At 41.2% G+C, this 22,408-nt stretch overlaps 1 protein-coding gene and 1 long non-coding RNA gene across 2 annotated transcripts in view; one reads left to right on the plus strand and one right to left on the minus strand.

Annotated features, from left to right (window-relative positions):
• Positions 1 to 7,064: 7,064 nt before the first annotated feature.
• APCDD1L (APC down-regulated 1 like) overlaps positions 7,065 to 22,408 on the minus strand; it is a 44,922-nt gene continuing 29,578 nt past the window's right edge. The window contains exons 2-4 of the mRNA XM_072111067.1: positions 10,679 to 10,853; positions 9,962 to 10,493; positions 7,065 to 8,264 (exon numbers count right to left, since the gene is read on the minus strand). Of these exons, the coding sequence (XP_071967168.1) occupies positions 7,503 to 8,264; positions 9,962 to 10,493; positions 10,679 to 10,853 (1,469 nt within the window). The 3' untranslated portion in view covers positions 7,065 to 7,502. The remainder of the gene's footprint in view (positions 8,265 to 9,961; positions 10,494 to 10,678; positions 10,854 to 22,408) is intronic.
• LOC140064311 (uncharacterized) overlaps positions 9,541 to 22,408 on the plus strand; it is a 56,260-nt gene continuing 43,392 nt past the window's right edge. The window contains exon 1 of the long non-coding RNA XR_011847749.1: positions 9,541 to 9,646. This is a non-coding gene — a long non-coding RNA (uncharacterized lncRNA). The remainder of the gene's footprint in view (positions 9,647 to 22,408) is intronic.

Genomic DNA, 22,408 nt, shown 5'->3' on the forward strand with positions numbered 1-22,408 from the left:
AGTTGCTAAGCAGTGACCCTTCTGATCATAGTTTGTGCCCCGCGCTATAGCCCATTCACATACACACATCACAACATATGGGCAGCAGGGGCACTGTTCCAAGGGAGTGAAAAGTTTTTCTTTCTGATGTTGGACGACCCCCCCCCCCCCCTTCTCTACTAAACCACTCTGACCCCTTCAGGTCCTACCTGTATAATTCATTAGCAATTGATCTTCCACCTCCCTTCATCTGTGTAAAGCACATTTCCACTCTAGGCTGAAATGACAATTCTTGTGTAGTCCCTCCATAGGATACAATGATCCCTGTTTGTAGTCTCTGCTGCAAGTGGTCTGTGTGTTTCTACACTTTTATCACAAAGCCAGTTAGAATTGTCCATGTTCTGAGTTGAAATATTAAAATTTGAAGATCTTAAACTGTCTGTTGTTGCAAATGTGTTAAAACATACAGTAGATTTATCAAATGTTGGATGGATAGTGGAAAAAGTCTGTGGGCTTAAATGACCTCTATCTCCAGGATAAAAGACTGTATGCAAATGAGCCTGAGGGGCCCCAGCTCTATTAACACCTATGGAGCATGCAGTCCTTCATCCTGGTGGTAGATGCCCTTTAAGTCCATTATGAATACAGGGGATGACCAAGTCAAGAGTTGGATGTGCAGACACCGTTCCATTCTTTCCCCTTTTTTAATGGTTTTCCCGAACTATCTAAACCTGCTCAGCTACTTTCTGAATCTCATAGGAGTGACTGGAGGGTCTGTATAGAAACCTTGCTGCTCACTATAGTGGTAAATTTTCATTCTTTAGATAGAAATAAGTAGAATTTCTCAGCCTAAACTCTGGATATTCTATACATTTCCAAGATTGAAATATCCCTTTACTTTCCCCTTATTCAAAAATAGCATTTACTTTATAATTGGATACTTTATTTTTACTCGTATATTAAATGATTTCCATAATGGTGACCTCTCCTGCTGTAACACACAAAGTATATGTTTCCCCTGTCTCTGTGTACATGAGTGCTTTATATTCTATGGCCAAGAACTCTACATTTAATTTACGATCAACACCTTGTCTGTATTCTGGTTGCTTTAAACTACCAGAACATGAACATTTGGACATTTTTTTTTCTTCACAAATAAAGTCAACATTCTGAACCAATATCCTCTCCTCTGCTGGTAGATAAGAATTGTGTGCATTTACATGGCGGTAGTTCATATTGTGGGATGTGACACAGCTTCTAGTAGACAGAGACGAAGTTCACAACTCCGTTTCCCTTCTGCAAGCCCCCCCCCCCCTTTCACTATAAAAAGATGTGTAACGGAACGTCGCTGTCCGTACGTTGAAGTCAATGGGAAACAGTGAACTTTCTATTTTTAGTTTGCATTACGCTCTCCAAAAACAGAGCGCGTAACATAAACGCCCAATACTGTGCCTTAGTTGTCAATGCAGTGAAAGGCATGAAAAACTGTTCTAAATTATCCTATTAACATGCCTTGTGTAAATTGGTTAAAGGAAATCTATGATCAAAATCAAGCATGATATAAACCACGTACTCATAGATCCAGGCACAGTGACACTGGTACATCTTCTTATTTGTTATCCATGGCCTCCTTCCTTCTGAAGGAAACTGTTTAAAGGATTTTAATAAGCCGCGGGGCTCTGGTGGGTGTTTCTAGAGCCCCTCAGTGCTGCAGATTCACAGGCTATTACAATAAGCAGAACTTGTCTTGCCCAACCCCCTGCTTTCTTCCTTCTGCATGTGTAATCTAGCAGCAGCGACAGGAAGTGCAGGGGGAGTGAAGACCCTTTCTGCTCATTATAAAAACTAGTGTACTCGCTGATGGCGGTTTATCATCCAAAACGTAAGCGGGATGGGGTTTAGCCAAAATGTGTTTCATTGGAAATGCATATTATGTTTTGGCCAAACCCTCTCCCACTTGCGTTTTAAAACACGAAAAAAAAACTCCACATGGGAAACAGCCCTGAGGGGCTCTGGAAACACCAACCAGAGACTCTCAGGCTATAATTTAAAAATTAGATTTTTGAAGAATGAAGGCCATGAATAACAAATATAAGAAGTCACTATGTCCCTGGTTTATCATGATTTTTATGGTAGATTTCGTTTAAATGAATGTATTTCCTCTGATACAGCTTGCATAAATATCTTTGGGCGTATAATGCAATATTCCCATATGCAATTGTTGGAGGATTCCAATTTGTGTACGTCAATGTTTCTGGAGATCCTCTATACTGGAGAAATGGTGAGATTCGTGTTGGGTATTCCTTCCAGGAATAATGCTGCATACCCATCCTAAGTCAAGCAGCTCAATGTTATCATGGCTCCTCTACACACTAATTTGGATCGCTCATATAGTTGATACCTATGAAAATCATTAATCTAAGGCCCCTATCACACTTGCAGTTTTCACACACAAGTTCTGCACATGCTTTTGACGTTCTAAACTCGCATGTCCCATTATTTTCAAAGGGCTTGTTATTATTTGCATTTTTCTTCTACGCGTGTATATGCTTTTTTTCATACTCTACTTTTGCGTTTCACACATGTTTTTACGCTCCATTAAAGTCTTTGGATACATATTAAAAACAAATTGCACTTGAGACCAATGCTATTTAAATGGATGGGTTTCTAGGTGATGTGAAAAAAAGGCAGGAAGTGGCATGTGGGTACCAATTAAATTATCGTGATTTGAAACGCGTGTTTCAAAAAGGCACCAAAAACGCCAACCACACGCACATTGAATAATGCTAATGACTTAGCAAAAACTGACCAAAAACGTCAGTTTTAAACGCATTGCACTCTGATGTGATATACAATGCAAATGTGAAAGGGGCCTAATCATGCAATGAGCTATGATTGTACTCTCCTCCCCAAATAGAACACTACCCAACAGCAATTCCTCGGTTCTTTTTAAAAATAACATTGGTTGGTTGAGGTTTTTTTTTCTGTAGCATATTGGTTGAAGCCATGTTCTGTTCTTCACTAATTTTAATATTTCTGTCTAGTTTACTCCAGCCATCTTGGGCTGCTCTAGATTAGATAGTCACCTTAGCTATAGAGCCGTATGTTAAACTCAGAAGAATCCCATGCTTCTAGATGTGACGTCCAGAAATGCCAAATCTACACAGAGGAACATTATTCACTGCACAAGGGGGCACATTTACTTACCTGTCCAAACTGGAATGCACTGTGCCGCGATTCACTAAGATATACTGCATGTTTCGCTTCCCCGCTCAGGTCCACCGGAGTTCACCTTTTTCCTGGTGCATTTCAGTGCTTCATCTTGCGACACAATTTTATAGTTAAATCCTGCGCTCAGTTCAAATCTGTCGGGTTGTCCGACGGTACGCGCCCCCCCATTTCTATCGCAGGAAAGCTGGAGCAGTTGCACCAAAATCTGATCATGTGCGACACAATCCCCTGTTAAATACCTGTCCCAGCGGCGAAAATCCCGAAAACCCTTAGTAAATAAGCCCCAAGATGTAAAAACCACAACTGTGGTGCCTGCTGGGAATTACACCACAAATACAAGTTCTTTCAAATTTACCAGTTTTCTATTGTTTATTCAATGTTTGTTTTGTTTATTGCCTTTGTATAAGTTTCCACTGTAACGTAGTGTACACAGTTATTGAAGACAGTACCTTCTTAAGGCCTGAAGGTGGCACTATTGCTTTGGAAACCGACTGATCCCGCAAGTTGTTTGCAACATTACAATAAGATGGTATAGCCATCAGTAGTAATATGATAGCCACCCAGAAGATGGACTTTGTGAAAGACAAATCGTGTAAAAAAAAAAAGATGGCAACATTCTGAAAAAAAAGAGAAATCTGCCATTTTTTGGGGTCAGCTCTTCACTGGAGATCAAACTTAGAGATTAAGAGACAATTTCATGAATGTCATGATCGTTGTGTACTCCTATGTGAATATATCCTAACATGATTTGAAACAATATTATTTAAAAATACACACGGATTGAAAAACTTGCATGTGTCAAATATCTTTCAAAAGTCTATCCAATCCAATGATGCCAAACTTGGCGTCCTATCCCTATAGACCCTAAAATCTTAAATGGGAATTCCCCAATAAAAATTACATTGATTCGATCTACAATTCGTTTTCATTGACAGATGTCAATCAAAATCTTGATCAAATGGGGATATGATGAAAAAAACAAGAAGTGTGATGAATATTTCTTAAAAATCTATCCAATGATACTAAAATTGACCATGTATTTTCACCCCACAACGGTTACGGTTGGGGGAATCTAATTTTTGTTATGTAGAAACTACATTCAGCTTAACCCAGGAACAACGATGTGAACATAGTAGTTTTCTGCTCTCTCTGGGGTGATGGTTTACTGTGAGTCCTCGGCCCCTCACACACAGCTTGATTTACCTAAGTCTTCTTTGAAGATGGGAATTTTCTCATTGCCTACTAAGTTTATGAATATCAAATACTCTAAGTGCTCAAATTTGGTGACATTGGATAATTTTGAGATTTTGGATCTCATGTGCATTTCTTAAAGTAAAGTTTTGCACACATTTCGCTTTTTCAAATTGAAAAAGACCTAGGATAATAATAATCTTTATTTATATAGCGCCATCAAATTCCGTAGCACTTTACATTGCTTTTGTAATGATTTGTAATTTTCCCTTGGGATGATTCCAGATCTGCAGTAAAAAATGTGGGTTTTCATTTAAGATTTTCAAGTTGCCCCCTGCCCCATCCCGTCTTAATATCGCACCTGGTGCTAATTATCTGACAAAGCCTATGTATGTGGCAGCCTAACTTTCCAGTTTGCACTGACTTTGTCAAAATGACAGGCCCTTCCAAAGTGACTGAAACCTTCAGCAGCAGGTTGACCAGATGAGGGCCAAAGGGGTGACCCTGTCGGCCATAGCAAAAAAAGTTGGCCACTCCAAGTCTGTGATTTATAGAATATTTTATGTTTACAACATCACAAACTCATTCAAGTCCCCCAAAAGACAAAAGCGGAGGACAGTATAATGCGGAGAATCTCCATGGATAAACATTATGTTCTTTGATAAACTGGGAAAAATTTTGAACCCACAGTGTGAAAAAAAGTAAGAAGTGGTGGAGGAAGTGTCATTGTTGGGGGAATGTTATCTGCAGGATGAGTATGACCTCTCATACAGCTACATGGCAGAGTAAATGAAAGTGTGTATCAGAACCTTTCTCAACAGCATGTGGTTCCTTCTTTCCATTCTTCACTTAACCCCTTAACTACCAGGCCCTTTTTTTTTGGTTTTGCATTAACATTTTTCACTCCCCACCTTCAAAAACCTATAACTTTTTTTACTTTTCACAGTAAAGAGCTGTGTGAGGGCTTGTTTTCTGTATAACAAATTGCACTTTGTAGTTACTGTATTTAATATTCCATGCCCTCTACTGGGAAGCCGGGAAAAAGCTCTAAATGCTGTGAAATTGGTGACATTTGTGACATTCTGTTGTGGGCTTAGTTTTCATGGGTTTCACCGTGTGCCCCAAATTTCATGCCTCCTTTACTCTTTGGGTCGATATGATCGTGAGGATACTAAATTTATATAGGTATTATAATATTTTCAAACATTTACAAAAATTAAAACGTCCTGTACAAAAAATATATTCTTCATTTTGCCATCTTGTGGCGCTTATAACTTTTTCATACTTCGGTGAACAGAGCTGTGGGTGGTGTCGATGTTTGTGAGATGAGATGACATTTTCAATACTACCAGTTTGAGGACTGTACAGCCTTTTGATCACTTTATTTTACATTTTTGTATGTTGTAAAATGGGGAAAAATTGACATTTCCGACTTTGGGGCGCTGTTTTCCTTTATGGGGTTAAACACCGGGAATAACAGTTATTCTATTTTGATAGGTCGGAGATTTTGGGAGGCGGTGATACATAACATGTTTAGTATTTTTACTATTTACTTATTTTTATATTGGTTATAGAGCATGATTTTTTTTTTTTGTTTAATTTTTTTTTCTTAAACTTTTATTTATTTATACCCTCCCCTCTCCGCCCAGGGTACTTTAACCCAAGGTTGTCTGATTGATCCTACCATATACTGCCAGTATGGCAGTATACAGGGATGTTACTGAGCATTTATTACAATTGATTACGAGGTGTCTGCTGCAATATGCAGCCGACGTGTGACCTACTAATACTTCACATGTTCACATCAGCCACCAATTTTCATGCTGAACAATGCCCCTTGTCACATAGAAAAACAGGTAAAGCAGTTCCTTGAAAAAGAAAACGAAGCAATTAAACGACCAAATCCTTGGTGACAAAGTTATGGCCAAGAAACCCACAACAGCCACAGATTTGTGCAAAAGACTGGAAAAGAGTTGAAAAAAATCATTCCAGAGAAGTATGAGACACCAGTGATGTCCTGCGGCTGCAGATGTGCCCCATATCCTGCAGCACTCCCGGCTAGTGCTAATTTATATGACCCATGGATTTAACACACAGAAGGGAAAAGTTTACCAGGATAAGTACAATATGTGTAACCCTATTAAGTCAATGTACTTATCCTGTAACCCCTTTAATGTGATTATACCTGGTCTTAATTAATGTTTGTAATCTCATTTAATTCATGCACAGCCAGGTATGGTGCAAATTAAGTTCTTATGCACCCTCGCAGTCATTCAGGACTAGACAAACCTGACTGCAGTGTGCCAGAAAACAGCTCCACTCATGTTCTTTGGTTGTGCCTGGTATTGCAGCACAGCTCTATTGATATTAATTGAGGTAAAATGTCAGCCACACAGATCCCATGTCTGAAGTTTTTTTTTTTTATCCTACGTAACGCAGGTAATCTGTCATCCAATGAGGTATGCTTTTGTAAAAAAAAATAATAGGAGGGATAGGGATGTTCAGAAAGGCTTGGGAACTATATTATGGTTCCATACAATATATGGACATGGATGCTAATGAGCAAAAATATAGCAAGAAAGAGCCCTTACTACACTAATTATTTCAGAAAATTATTTCACATGAGGCATTCATTCATTTTTACCAAAAAGTTTTCAGTATCACATATGTCCAGTCATTTATTAATACAAGTGGCGTATCCGTTACAGAGCATCAAAAACCCTGTTTGCTTCATGTATTACACATGCATGTGTAAGTTCCTTCACCGGGAGCGCAGTGTCTTAATGGTTAAATACAAATAAAACAGATGCAAATGTCTGGCCCCTTTCCACAGCACATGGTCTGTCCATTGGATTCAATGCAGTCTATTATCTCCATAAGACGTCAGACATCTGCAGAGGAAAACCTTCTCCAGCACCAAAGATTTTGAAGAAAGAGATGTATATCATCTTTTCAGCAAGTGCATTAGCTAGATAGAATACTATGTACAATATCTGTTAACATAACAAAGCAGAACCTCAAGACATATTTTTTATCTTTTTAGTTGAGTACAAGATTGTCCCAGCTCTGAGAACTGCACCTGAGAAAACAGCCAGCGTGGATCAGTTTGGCCTTAAAATATGTAATACAATAAACATCAAAATCAGCAGAGCCCAAAACTGTGGTTGGGCTAAGGGCGCAATGTTCTGGACAAAATCCATAGATTGATGCTGCTTAGAAGGTATTGTAGACTTAGAAGAGCACTGGATCAGTGGGGGCTGGTAGGAGGTTGGCCGCTTGTTGGGTGTTGATGGGTTGGAGCCATCTGTAGGCCTTTCACCCATATACAAAAGCTTTCTTTGATGGTTGTCCACTGAAATCTTAAAGAGTTCATATTCAATGTGAGGGAGTCTGATACCAAGCACGTCACAGCCCCCCGTCACAGTAATGTCTTTCTCCTCCCCTATAGTCCATGATCCCCCACTGCCACAACTCCCAATGCGTGAGGCATTCAGCATCTGTAAAATGGCGTGGTTGAATGGTGTAACCCATACTTGGTTTACAGTAAACTCTAGCTCCATGGCATCTTTCACTTGTTTCGAGGGCACTCCTTTGGTATAGTGTCCTGTAGCTCGAAGAGTAAATGTGTGCTGTTTGCAAATTGGGTCAGCATAGTGGTAGTAAACTCCTTCCCAGGTACGGTTATCTCCATAAAACGTCAAGAAGCGGGTGAGAAATAGCACAGCTGGACGAACCTCACATTGACTGCTCACCCATTTGCCTTCTAGATGAGCTGGAGGTCCTGTAATATTGGGCAGGATTGGTGGATGATGTTCATCAGAGTTGTAAAGTAAGCCACAAATTTGACATGGATGGACATGGTGCTGCAAAGACAAGAGTTGTAAGAGTTAATAGTCCTGAAATGCAAGAAATAAAGAGTTCTTAAAAAATTTTGTGACACATAGAGCAGGTGGCATTGATGAGGTCTGTAGTTTTGGGGCACCATGCCAATTGGAGATTTCACCACTGTAGGGGTTGTATCATTTACAAAACAAGCAAACAACAAGTGGCTCAGCTAATGTGGTCCTCCCTGAAGCTAAAACAATATTACCTCCTATAATTTTGTTATATTTTAGTCCCAAGTGCTGGATGCCATCCAGAGCCGTATCATTTATTGAGTATTATGGCCTTTTACTGGGCCACTTCAGATAGTTGACTCCAGGATATTGCTGCCTACGGCCGTGAAGGTAGTGTAAAGAATATAATTTAATATTATTATCTGAAACTAGGTCAAGGTGGCAGCCCAAATAATCAATGGCAGCCTACTATCAAAAAATAAAAACATAAAATCTGGTTTCAATTAAAAAAAAAATTTCTGATACTTTTTCCCATAAGACAGCTCTTGCTACAATGACAAATGGCCTTTCGAAACAATGTTGTGAGTGTTGGGGTTACCCTCTACACAGATTAGTCAGACACATAATGCAGCTGACATTGATCATGGAAGGGGTAACTCCTACCTGTGCTAGCAGATGCTGGTCATAGGCCAGCTACAGTCAACACACATTATTTATCTACTGCAGATGTATGTTCTGTGGTCACTGTGGCGTGAGTAGTGATTGTGTCTCGGTCCTAATAAATAATTTGTACACAGGACCCTGGAAAACCATTCATGTGTATGTACGGTAGGTTTTTTTGGGGGAAAGTGAATTTTATTTTTCAAGGCCCTAAGGTCTAACACTGAAATTATGTAACATACTACACACTGTTCACATTCTGCCCGTATGTCATGTACAAACAACACATCTATATAGTGTATATAATGAACCCCATATTGAGCTGACACCTTTTTGATCCAATTACCCATCATGGCTGCCAAAGTGAGTGCCTTTCCCCACTGACACTATTAGATTATATTTGGATGGAGACAGGGCCCTATTTATGCCTAGGCACCAGGGGCAGTGATGCCACAACCGCAGCATTCTCTGTGCAGCCTCTGCCTGCAGCCTGGCTGCCCCCATCACTCCCGATCTGTATGTATACAAAGATACAGCAGTCACATCACCACCATAGCCCAACAGGCGGCAGGACGCGGCCATGTTAACTCACAGCCAGCAGGCGCATAGTATGACGTTGGCAGCGGCTGTGTCATACTATGCGCCTGCCAGCAGATAACATGGCCGCGTCCTGCCGCCTGTTACAGAAGCCAGAAGAGCAGCCGCAATGACATCGGGGGAGCAGCGCTGCGCATCGGGGCCCCTGGAGGGTGAGTATGTAAGCTTTTTTTTTTTAAGTGCTGGGCTGGCTGTATACTTTGGGGGCATGCTGGGCTGGCTGTATACTACTGGGGCAGGCTGGGCTGGCTGTATACTACTGGGGCAGGCTGGGCTGGCTGTATACTACTGGGGGCAGGCTGGGCTGGCTGTATACTACTGGGAGTAGGCTGGGCTGGCTGTATACTACAATAGGTCTGTAGTTCAAGCGGTTTTCCCAGTTTTTGGTGGTAAAATTGTGGGCCATATAGCAGTTGCTATGGTTGCTACTCCTGTAGTTACACTCCTGTTTGGGTTGCTATACTCACCAGGGCACTCTGTAAGGGCTGCTGGTATCCATTAGGTCGGTAATGGTTCCTCTCTGTCATCTCTGTATGGATGTCTCCCAGAAAGAGCATCTCCACCAATCCTCCCCTCTCCTGGGAGTTGTAGTGTTTCTCCAGTCTCACAAGGCTAAGCTCATGCATGGTAAAGTTCAGCGCAGCAGTGCAGTCTCTGTCGGCCTTGGCACTGAGGAGCTCATACAGTCTTCCTGGAGCCCAGATTTTACCAGTAGATGCAAAACCCACACAAGTCCGGTTCATTTGGGCTCTGATACTACTCATAGCCTCCTGAGTGTAAAATACAACTCCAACTTTGTGCAAACTATAATCTGCCTCCGTGGCCCCCCTAGTTATCCATGAGGCCTGGCGCAGACGCAATTTTCCCTTGACCACAAGAGAATACAAAGGATGTCGGCACTGAGGGTCTGAGTAGTAGAACTGAAGGGCCTTGAAAAGTCGATTTGGGTAGAAAGTATAGGATCTGGTAAGGAACTCTGGTCCAGGCCGCACTTCACATCTATGATTGAAGAATTAAAAAAATGTACATTATCAACAGTTTCTTACTCATATACTGGAATAGAGCTGACACTTTAGCAATAATCAAGTAAAAGAAGTATGTGAAATACCTTTTGAATCAGGTACAGAAGAAAAGTTATAAAATGGATTAAGTTTCCAGTTTAGGTGGATGGGTTACTGTCATACCTTGTGGAAATCCATTGACCTTCTATGTTAGGTGGTAAGACAGATGAAATACGAGCCCCGTCCTGTAGATGGCGCAGTTGGTACTGACATTCTGGCTCCCATGTTATTTTTCCAGGACCAGGGAACTGATCAGAGGGGACAGGCACATCCCACAATTTATCCCCATAGACCAAGGCTGAAATCAACACACAAAATAATATAGATTTAATTGCATTAGATCATTTTTTTTATGTGTAAATATGAGTTTATCCATTTTTAGAATATTCATTTATTATAACTCACATGACTACTTTATGCATAATTTATAAAAGCTGAAAGTATTTTCATCAGAATAACATTATGACATATTAAGATTGTATTACCTATCCACAAAATGGGGCTCATTTACTAAGTAACTGGCGCAACTGAGCAGGCTCCCATGCAACACAAATTAGGGGGCGTGCCGTCAGACAGTCCGATTGATTCAGATAGAGCGCCGTATATGTCGCAAGCCCTATGTTTAAAATACACCACAAAAAAGATGGTGAACTCTGTCGGACCAGTGCAGGGAAGCAGCAGATTCATGATTTCAGGCGCACAATCTGAAATTGCTGCATGCAGCATTATAGAGGGAAATAGCACTTTCTGTGAACTCCAGCGGATTTGTAAGTAAATTTGCCCCAATGTTTTGAGACATTTTCAAGTGCATTTCTACCACAAAGGGGCTCATTTACTTACCCGGTCCTGTCGCGATTCAGCGGCGCCTTCTCCGTCGAGGATTCGGGTCTTCAGGCGATTCACTAAGGTCGTGCACCCGATGTCCACCAGGTGTCGCTGCTGCGCCGAGGTCCGCCGGAGTTGACCATCCTATTCCTGGTGCATGTAAGTGTCAAGCCACACATTTTTAAAAAAAAATACCACGGTTTTTCCGCCAGGTTTATCCGCCCCCCTGATTTCCGTCGCTTGCAACACGGAGCCGATGCGACACAATCTGATCGCGTGCGCCATAAACCCAGGGCAATTCGTCACAAACTGGTAATTTTGGGGAAACCCGACAAAAATGAGCGATTCGGGCCCTCAGTAAATGAGCCCCAAAGTGTCTCATTCTCTATGATCATTTAAATATAAAAAGCTTTCTTACAAAATGTAAGCTATGTAACATGTTAGGCCCTTTCCACACTTGCGTTTTTCACACTTGTGTTCTGCGCGTACTTTTGACGCGCAGAACTTGCATTGCACTCTGACCTATTGTAATCAATGGACTTTTTTAGACTTGCATTTCTTTTCACGCACACAAGCACATTATTTTTTTATAGTGCATTTAAATCTCAGCATGCTCTACTTTTTCAAGTCACGCGCGTGAAAAACGCACCATACAAGTCTATGGAACTGCATCAAAAACACATTGCACTCTGAGACACATGCAAGTGCAATGCATTTTTCACGCATCAATTGCCATAGAAAAGATACACTCACCAGCCACTTTATTAGGTACACCATGCTAGTAACGGGTTGGACCCCCTTTTGCCTTCAGAACTGCCTCAATTCTTCGTGGCATAGATTCAACAAGTCGTTGGAAGCATTCCTCAGAGATTTTGGTCCATATTGACATGATGGCATCACACAGTTGCCGCAGATTTGTCGGCTGCACATCCATGATGCAAATCTCCCGTTCCACCACATCCCAAAGATGCTCTATTGGATTGAGATCTGGTGACTGTGGAGGCCATTTGAGTACAGTGAACTTATTGTCATGTTCAAGAAACCAGTCTGAGATGATTCCAGCTTTATGACATGGCGCATTATCCTGCTGAAAGTAGCCATCAGATGTTGGGTACATTGTGGTCATAAAGGGATGGACATGGTCAGCAACAAAACTCAGGTAGTCTGTGGCGTTGCAACGATGCTCAATTGGTACCAAGGGGCCCAAAGAGTGCCAAGAAAATATTCCCCACACCATGACACCACCACCACCAGCCTGAACCGTTGATACAAGGCAGGATGGATCCATGCTTTCATGTTGTTGACGCCAAATTCTGACCCTACCATCCGAATGTCGCAGCAGAAATCGAGACTCATCAGACCAGGCAACGTTTTTCCAATCTTCTACTGTCCAATTTTCATGAGCTTGTGCAAATTGTAGCCTCAGTTTCCTGTTCTTAGCTGAAAGGAGTGGCACCCGGTGTGGTCTTCTGCTGCTGTAGCCCATCTGCCTCAAAGTTCGACGTACTGTGCTTTTAGAGATGCTCTTCTGTCTACCTTGGGTGTAACGGGTGGCGATTTGAGTCACTGTTGCCTTTCTATCAGCTCGAACCAGTCTGCCCATTCTCCTCTGACCTCTGGCATCAACAAGGCATTTCCGCCCACAGAACTGCCGCTCACTGGATGTTTTTTCTTTTTCGGACCATTCTCTGTAAATCCAAGAGATGGTTGTGCGTGAAAATCCCAGTAGATCAGCAGTTTCTGAAATACTCAGACCAGCCCTTCTGGCACCAACAACCATGCCACGTTCAAAGGCACTCAAATCACCTTTCTTCCCCATACTGATGCTCGGTTTGAACTGCAGGAGATTGTCTTGACCATGTCTACATGCCTAAATGCACTGAGTTGCCGCCATGTGATTGATTAGAAATTAAGTGTTAACGAGCAGTTGGACAGGTGTACCTAATAAAGTGGCCGGTGAGTGTAGAGCTCAGTCCTGAGTCCTTTTCAAGCGTGTTATTTGCGCATGAAAAACGCATTGAAATTGCATTGAAAATGTGCGCTTGAAAACCTGAGACACTGAACAAACTGTGACTGAAAACTGATTGAACTCTAATGAAAAATGTCAGTTTTTCACTGACCAAACCCTGATCGCACCCTGATCAGAAGGGGCCTTATAGACTAGGATGCATTGTGCAGATGGATATATAGTTATGTGGGATAAATAATTAATATATATATATAATACATTTTTTATGATGATTTATCAGTTTTTACCACTGTTCTGTCAAAAAAAATAAATTTTCATCATATAAACTAAAGGCAGTGTTAAAGGGAACATGTCACCACATTTTTAACCAATACAGCTAGTGCAGGTTCCCATAGAGGCCTAATAACTAAAGTCCAAAAATATTTTCCCTCACATCCCCATAACTGTGACATCGCTGAGTGTGTACAATCCTTGAACTGTGATATCACTGTGTGTATTATCATGACCCTGTACCATGTGTATTATCATGACCCTCTGTATATTATCCCTGTACCATGACATCCTCATGTAGATAACTGCAGCAACTAATAATTAGAAACAATTATTTGATTTGACAGTAAAAGAGATCTTAACAATGCTAAAGAATAGAAGCACAAGGAATATTGGAAAGTTTTCAACTTAACTTATAGAAGGAATAGACATTATTCGTATGGAACTAGAAAATCCAAAAGGTATTATCCACAAGCTACTGGGTGTAAATATCATAAATGTCCCAAACAGTGGCATAACAATAAGGGTTAATGAGGTTGCAGTTATGACCAGGTCCCTAAATCATGGGGGGCAATTTACCCCATACCACTGGAGCTATGGTCAGTTTTCCATTCCTCGATTAGGACCTTGACAATTGGTCTGCCTAGAATACTTTCGCAAGACACTGTATATTGGAAAAATCTATAACTTTTCATTATACAATAAAAATTTTTTTTGAGCTGAACACCCCTTTAATTGCTAGGCAGACCAATTGTCAAGGTCCTATTTGGGGAATGGGAAACTGACCATAGCTCCAGTGGTATGGGGTAAATTGCCTCTCCTGATTTAGGGACCTGGTTTTATGTGTATGTTTGCAGCTTGAAATGTGCACCAAAATGTTCAATGGGGCCAAATACTTTCGCAAGGCCCTGTAATTTCTGTTTCAATTCCTAAGGGGTTGTTAGATCTCTGCTTGCTGTCATTCAATAGAAATATTCTATGTTTACTCCCAGTGGACAGAAATCTGAGCATGGTCACACAGGTGCATGGCTTGTTATAGCACACAGTTCTGACAGGTGCACAGAATTATGTCCACTAGAAGTAAACATAAAAGATTTCAACAGAATGACAGCAAGCAGAGATCCAGAAAAGGGAACCTGTCATCGGAAATTGGCCTAATAAACCACTACCAGTATGTTGTCAAGCAGTTGAACAGCTTCTACATCATTTTTCTTTCATGACCAAGCTTGGTGGCATCACCCAGAAAACCAACTTTGAAGTTAGATGTATTAAGCCAGGGAAGCGGAGAGTTTAATATTGAAGTCATGCTCTCCCTGCCTATGAACACCTCCTCCCATGTGATTGACATCATGCCCGAACTTCAGTAGATCTGATCAATGATGCCCCTGGACTCAGGATCATCAATTACAGTTGAGAGAGCATTTTAAGGCAGGGAAAGCATGACTTCAGTGTTAAACTCTCCGCCTCCTTGACTTCATAAAACCAATTTACATCCCACTTCATAGTTGATTTTCTGGATGATGGCACCACACCAGGCTATGAAAGAAACATCTTCTAGAAGCTGCTCAGCCAACATACTGGTAGTGGTTTATAAGGCAAATTTCTGATGACAGGGTCCTTTAAGAATTAATGTAGAAAATATATTGGAAAATTGAAAAACTTTTCATCATACAAATAATACCATTAATTTGCTGAAATGGCGTACCCCTTTAATGTAGCCATAACAGGCCACTTAAGTGCTATTGTCGGTAAAAAAAAATACAAAGGGGAAAGAGATGGCGGGCTTTTCCCTGCACATTCTGCACTTTCTGACACATAGGGGCTTATTTATTTAGGATCGTCTGCTTGCACTTTTCAGCAATTAATTAGATAGCTACAAAAACTTAGGTGTAACAATATGTATTTATATCATGGTTCTAAACATTTTACAGACTCCCTATTCAGTTAAATGAAAACAAGACTGAATCTCTCTTCCCTGTTCTTTAAGCTTTTCTTGTCTATATTATTATTTTTTTAGCTTAAAACTTGGCTGTAAATGTTCTCTAGTGTTTTAGCTGATAGAGATCTCCACACAGGAGACAACTGTTTGGCCGTGTTTTATCTCTGTTATGTATTAACTTGGTATCAATGACTTTTTAATAGGTGACCAAAGAAAATCGAATGGATTTTAGTCTTTTAATACTTAGCTATATCTCAACATTCCCAGAGTTAGAATCCATTATTCGCCTATCTCAAGGATACCTTTAAAAACCCTCCATGTTTTCATCTAGTTGAATCAGAAAGATTTACAGTTTCTCTAGTAGTTAGTGGGGTAAATATAGCTCCCATCACTGTTCCCTTATCTTCAAAATAGCAAAAAAAAGGAGTTGTTGGCAACTAATAAAACTTTATATGAATTTGATAATGATAAATGTAAGTGATTCCACTATTAGAGAGAAAGGAAACTTTACGGTGAAAAACTATTAGAAAGTAAGCTCTTTCACTCTGTTGGATGTAAGATGAGTAACCATTGGGCAAAGAGACATAGTGGAAGATTTAACATTGGTTTTTGCTGGGGTTTCTCAAAGTCTCAAAAAAGTCACATAGAGGGTTCTCACGATTTTTCATTGCTTAAAAGCTGGACAGGACTACCGTTGTAAACATAGAACTAATTCTAGTGCAACGCCGTACAAAGCTAGATTCATGGCTTTTTTTTAAAAGTCGCAAAAAAATCGCCAAATCACTGCAGCCCCCTGCTGGTGTACATGCTGCGACTTTTTGGTGCATTTTGCCTCTTTTTGAAAGAAAAATCCCAGACACATATAGAGTATAAGAACATTTATTAAAGGGCCGCCAAAGCCACTTTAATGAATTTGATGAGCAATGAAGCTCCAAAGACAGACACAGGACTGTCACATGAGCCAAAACATGCTGCAGTGCCGACACCGAGTTGCTTTTAAAATTGAATTTGTCAAGTTCTGCAGCTCTCATCCTTCTTACCTTCCTCTGTGCTGTGATGCCAGCAGATGATGACATCATCACTCGGCGCCTGCCGGCATTACAACTGCAGGGAAACAGTGATAATGCAGAGAGCTAATATCTCTAAGCACCATCTGGTTATTCAACTCTATCTTTGCCATCTCTGGACACAGATAGAGTTGAAGACCCAACACAACTGGCGGGGGCAGAGTCAGCGACAACGGGGGGGGGAGGCGGGATATAATGTGAAGTCAGTACACGGCGGGAGTGAAGTTAATAGGTGTCAGGGCCCACCGTTGTTTTCACTTGCACACTAATAGACCCTTAGCCCTCGGCTCACCCTCCCATATGTTCCTATACATATATAACAACCCTCTTCCCCCCACTCCTGAAGACTTTTTGGGACACCTCTCCTTTAGTTTATAAAACATGCAGTCTGTAGCAGTAATTTAGCCAAGTACAAAATAAAACCTTAAAGGAAACCTACCACTTGAAGTGGTAGGTGTAAGAAGGAAATACCGAGCACCAGCTCACGGTGAGCTGGTGCCGGAGCTTATTTTTGTTTTTTAAACTTTATAGACTAAGTTGCTTCGGCGCACGGAGGTACACGCTCGGCACACCATGCGCACGACTGTGCGTGCGGCTCTCCTTCACTTGCTATGTAACCGCGCACACGGTCACGCGCATGGTGCTCCGAGTGCGTACCTCCGTGCGCCGAAGCAGCTTCAGCTATAAAGTTTCCTTTAACTGGACGCCCTATGCACAGGATATTGAGTGCCCAATGGCAAATATAGCCCTGACAGTGGCTTAATCCCTACTTGGCAGGACCATGTGTGCTTGTACATGGAGGAGGCAGTAAAAACAACTGTCGGCTCAACAAGTATTGGGCACATTTTTATATCCAACTCTACAATAGTCAATGGGAAAAGTATGCTAGTTATAAAAAAGGCATTGTCTCTTTAATAATGGAACCACATGAAGTCAGGATACAGATAAGGGTTAGAAGTTTCTGCTTAATCTGGAGTTGCCCTTCACATGTTTGCTATCACTTTATTTCTGGACTTATCATCTGAGTCAATTCATGGCTTTGCTGATAATCCACACATGCTGTTTCCTTGTCTTGGCTGGATAAAAAGCAGATTGGGCATGTGTTTTGTTTCTGCAGCAGACGGAAAGGAGTGGGGTCACTTAGAGGGACACAGGATACTGACCCAGGCTCAGGCACGTACCTCATATGTCTCTGATGTACACATATATCAAATGCTGGCAATAAATAGGAAAGGAACAGATATGTAATGGCCTACAACACAGTAAGGATAACACCTTACACCCTGCACTGATCAATGAGATATTTTATTCTTGGAAAGAATATCTACAATTTTAGGTACATTCATTTTAATCAAAATACAAAATTGGCATAGATTAAATTATATTAGATTAGATTCCATCCCCTACATGACCTGAGCATTGTATACAAAACATTTGTGTTATCCTCTGTACATAAAATATTACACCTCTCAACATGAGCTGACAACCTCAACGTAATCACAACAATTCTATTATGCTCTATGGGAAATGACCATTAAAGGAAATCTACTATCAAAATCAAGCATGGCAAAACAAGGGACAATGGACACTTTGAGAAATGGAGAGAAATTAGACATCTCTGCAGAAGGATGTAAGTTGCCCCAACAACTTTGTTGAGATTATCTAATGTGTAGGAGGAATTTTTAGTTCTTGATTAAAGGGATATTCCCACGTGGGCACTTAAGTTTGCAAAAATTATGCTAATTAGCCCAAAAGGCTACTGGGGTGATACTGTTCTATAATACACCATACATAGAATAACTCGATTCCCCATGAAAGAGAATATCAAGCATTACAGAACTTCCTGAACACTAGAGACATCCAGTGTGAGAAACACAACATCTTTATCCTGGAACTCCTTCACTTTGGCCTCGAACAAAATACATTTATATTTGACGGCAAATTCTACCCCAAGCTCAGAGGTAGTGGCGATGGGGAGCCCGTGTGCCCCCACATATGCCAATCTCTTCCTGGGGTGTTGCATTAAGTCAACATAGCATTATGGCTATGTTTCATAGACGACATAATTATCCTCTGGAGGGGTACAGCTGATGAATACATGACCCAACCACTGGACCTAGCCATGATACAATTCTTATATACACCATACATAAAAAACTACACCTCCCAACATGACCCGACTACTGGTTGCAGCCATGATCCAATTCTATTGTACACAATACATAAAATACTACACCTCCCAACATGACACGACCACTGGTCGCAACCATCATACAATTCTATTATACACAATACATAGAATACAACACTTTCTAAAATCATTTGTCCACAAGGCATTAAAGGGAACCTATCGTCAGGATCACATGAAAATTGTAGGCGATTTCAGCCACACCCATTTGGACAGATGGAGTTATGAGTAAAATTGAGGTATGGGAAATGAGATGGTTGATGGTCTAACGGTGGTTTATTGGATGAATAATATATTATAATGTAATCTTGTATAAATGTGCTGTTGCAAATTTTGCATGTTTTTTGGAAAATTTTATAATAAGAATATTTTTTAAAGAAAGGATCACACATTTTCACTTCACGACAGGTTCCCATAGACTTTTTAATACTAATTCTAATGAGCTTTTATCATTAACATTTCCTCTCTGCTCTGCTAGCTCTCTCCCTACTTTCTTACTCATCCCTTCCAATTGCAGTTGTAAGCTGACCCCAGACTCCAGGCAAATCTCTGTCAATTCTCGTCTGCAGAATGGAGGGGGGAAAAGGTAAGAAATGATAAGGACACCGTCCCGGCAGGGAACCAGGTAAACTTTTACCAACTTTTAAAAATGAGTGCAGCGAGTAATGCTGAATATAAAAGCAGATTGGGAAATAGTATTAAAAAGGCTAAGGGGAAAAAGTGTGATCCTGATGGCAGGTTCAGCTGACGCAATCTTCTAGTCTGCAGAAAGGGGGAGGGGTGAATGAGGTAGATGCCGGAGACAGGCCCTGAGCCACAATGTGACTTTCATGGATAGCACACGCTGTTGCTTTGGGCACAGTCATAGGTAGGCTTACAAAGTTCATTTTCGTAACAGGAAATATGCATTTTTTTTTAGCTAAAAACAGTACAGGCAATAGTTAGCATAGTGTTGTGGGAACCTGTCATTAGGTTTATGAATAAAGATCTGGTGATAGGTTCCCTTTCAGAACTTTTACTTTATCTTACTTTAGGTTGATTATGTATTCACTGCTGCTGTAGATCTTCTCTCCTTTACAAAACTGGGATCACTTAATGATAAAGAGCACATGAAGCTGGTTCAGCTGGATGGTGTAGCATAACAATGGCCGTCATATGAGCATACTGTAGCAGAACAAGATATTTTGTTTCAGTTCTACTGATGGAGAAAGCATATGTCTTAATACTCAACATGTTTGGAGTATTCAGTGTTTGGGCTTGGCTGCCAGGGGAGTCTCCTTGGCCAATCAAGTGGGCATAAAGGGTATCACGGCCAGCGGCGGTGTGGGCTACGCCTGTGCGCTATACCCATGTCTGTGTCTTCACACTAGCTATAGCCTGAGAAGATTCAGGCCTGACAACTTACAGGTTACATTCTATACCAGGCAGGACCTACGCCAGCATATGATAAATGTCCTACAATATTCAAATATTCACTTTTGTTGTCAAAAAGCTGTGTCTAAATACTGTGACAATGACACAAAGATTTTCTGGGTCCTGTCCTTGCATCAAGCACGTGGGACAATGTTTCTGGAAAAATAGAAGCCATGTTTTTCCATCCCTGTTGTCTTAATCTGAGTGCTTGGAAAGCATGGACACAGAGTTATTTGTAGCTATGAGACCTTCTGGGTCATGTTGCTAATAGGAATATAAAATCCCAAATCATGGAGAACAGTTCTAGCTAATGAACACAAATATAAATCTCACTTGCAGTGAACTGGCAGAAAATGAGATCATATCCCAACGTTAAACACTATCATCCATGGAATGGGGTTATAAGATCATCGCCAGACAAAGCTTAATGTCTTCCTTCCCAGGGAATTAATCGAAAACATAACATTGTTGAGCTTACAAAAACAGCTCACCCTGGCCCCACAGGGCCCCATAGGAAATCAGACTGTTTTTATTTTACCCTTCCTTTAAGCAAGTTCTGTGGATTGAACTTTCTGTAAAGTTATTCAAGCAAATTAAGAGTTTTGTGGGGTATCAGCTGTATAAAAAGACTTTCCATTTTTCCTTGTATAACAAAACCAGGTCCAGGGGTGGATTGATGATTGACTTTACACTGAGAAACCCAGTGGGCTGTAGGGATCATTATGTCTTGGCACCAGTTTGGCTCAGCCTTTGTCGTACCTGTAAACCTAGGAGTAATTCAATCCATTGCACATATACCTCAAGCAATGTTTTGGAGAATGGATATCAGCCTCTACCGGAAGACATGCACCAAGCCTGGGGTACAGACAGGTTAGTCCCTTAAACTCTGCAGAGTAAAGTTTTGCAGGGAGGTTGTAGTTATAGTATGGTGAAGGGGAGTGAGGGTATAAAACTGTGCTATGTATATTATTATAGTAGTTTCTATTTAGCTTTTTAAGGACTTCAATTCATCTTCCTTTTTTAACGGTCATTAATTTTCCTGTTTACAAAGCTGTATGAGGGCTTTTTTTTGGGGCAAATTGTATTTTCTAGTGGCACAATGATATAGACTCACCGGCCACTTTATTAGGTACACCTGTCCAACTGCTCGTTAACACTTAATTTCTAATCAGCCAATCACATGGCGGCAACTCAGTGCATTTAGGCATGTAGACATGGTCAAGACAATCTCCTGCAGTTCAAACCGAGCATCAGTATGGGGAAGAAAGGTGATTTGAGTGCTTTTGAACGTAGCATGGTTGTTGGTGCCAGAAGGGCTGGTCTGAGTATTTCAGAAACTGCTGATCTACTGGGATTTTCACGCACAACCATCTCTAGGGTTTACAGAGAATGGTCCGAAAAAGAAAAAACATCCAGTGAGCGGCAGTTCTGTGGGCGGAAATGCCTTGTTGATGCCAGGGGTCGGAGGAGAATGGGCAGACTGGTTCGAGCTGATAGAAAGGCAACAGTGACTCAAATCGCCACCCGTTACAACCAAGGTAGGCAGAAGAGCATCTCTGAACGCACAGTACGTCGAACTTTGAGGCAGATGGGCCACAGCAGCAGAAGACCACACCGGGTGCCACTCCTTTCAGCTAAGAACAGGAAACTGAGGCTACAATTTGCACAAGCTCATCAAAATTGGACAGTAGAAGATTGGAAAAACGTTGCCTGGTCTGATGAGTCTCGATTTCTGCTGCGACATTTGGATGGTAGGGTCAGAATTTGGTGTCAACAACATGAAAGCATGGATCCGTCCTGCCTTGTATCAACGGTTCAGGCTGGTGGTGATGGTGTCATGGTGTGGGGAATATTTTCTTGACACTCTTTGGGCCCCTTGGTACCAATTGAGCATCGTTGCAACGCCACAGCCTACCTGAGTATTGTTGCTGACCATGTCCATCCCTTTATGACCACAATGTACCCAACATCTAATGGCTACTTTCAGCAGGATAATGCGCCATGTCATAAAGCTGGAATCATCTCAGACTGGTTTCTTGAACATGACAATGAGTTCACTGTACTCAAATGGTCTCCACAGTCACCAGATCTCAATCCAATAGAGCATCTTTGGGATGTGGTGGAACGGGAAATTCGCATCATGGATGTGCAGCCGACAAATCTGTGGCAACTGTGTGATGCC

This window comes from Engystomops pustulosus, chromosome 6 (genome assembly GCF_040894005.1).
Source record: "Engystomops pustulosus chromosome 6, aEngPut4.maternal, whole genome shotgun sequence".
Taxonomy (NCBI): Eukaryota; Metazoa; Chordata; class Amphibia; order Anura; family Leptodactylidae; genus Engystomops; species Engystomops pustulosus.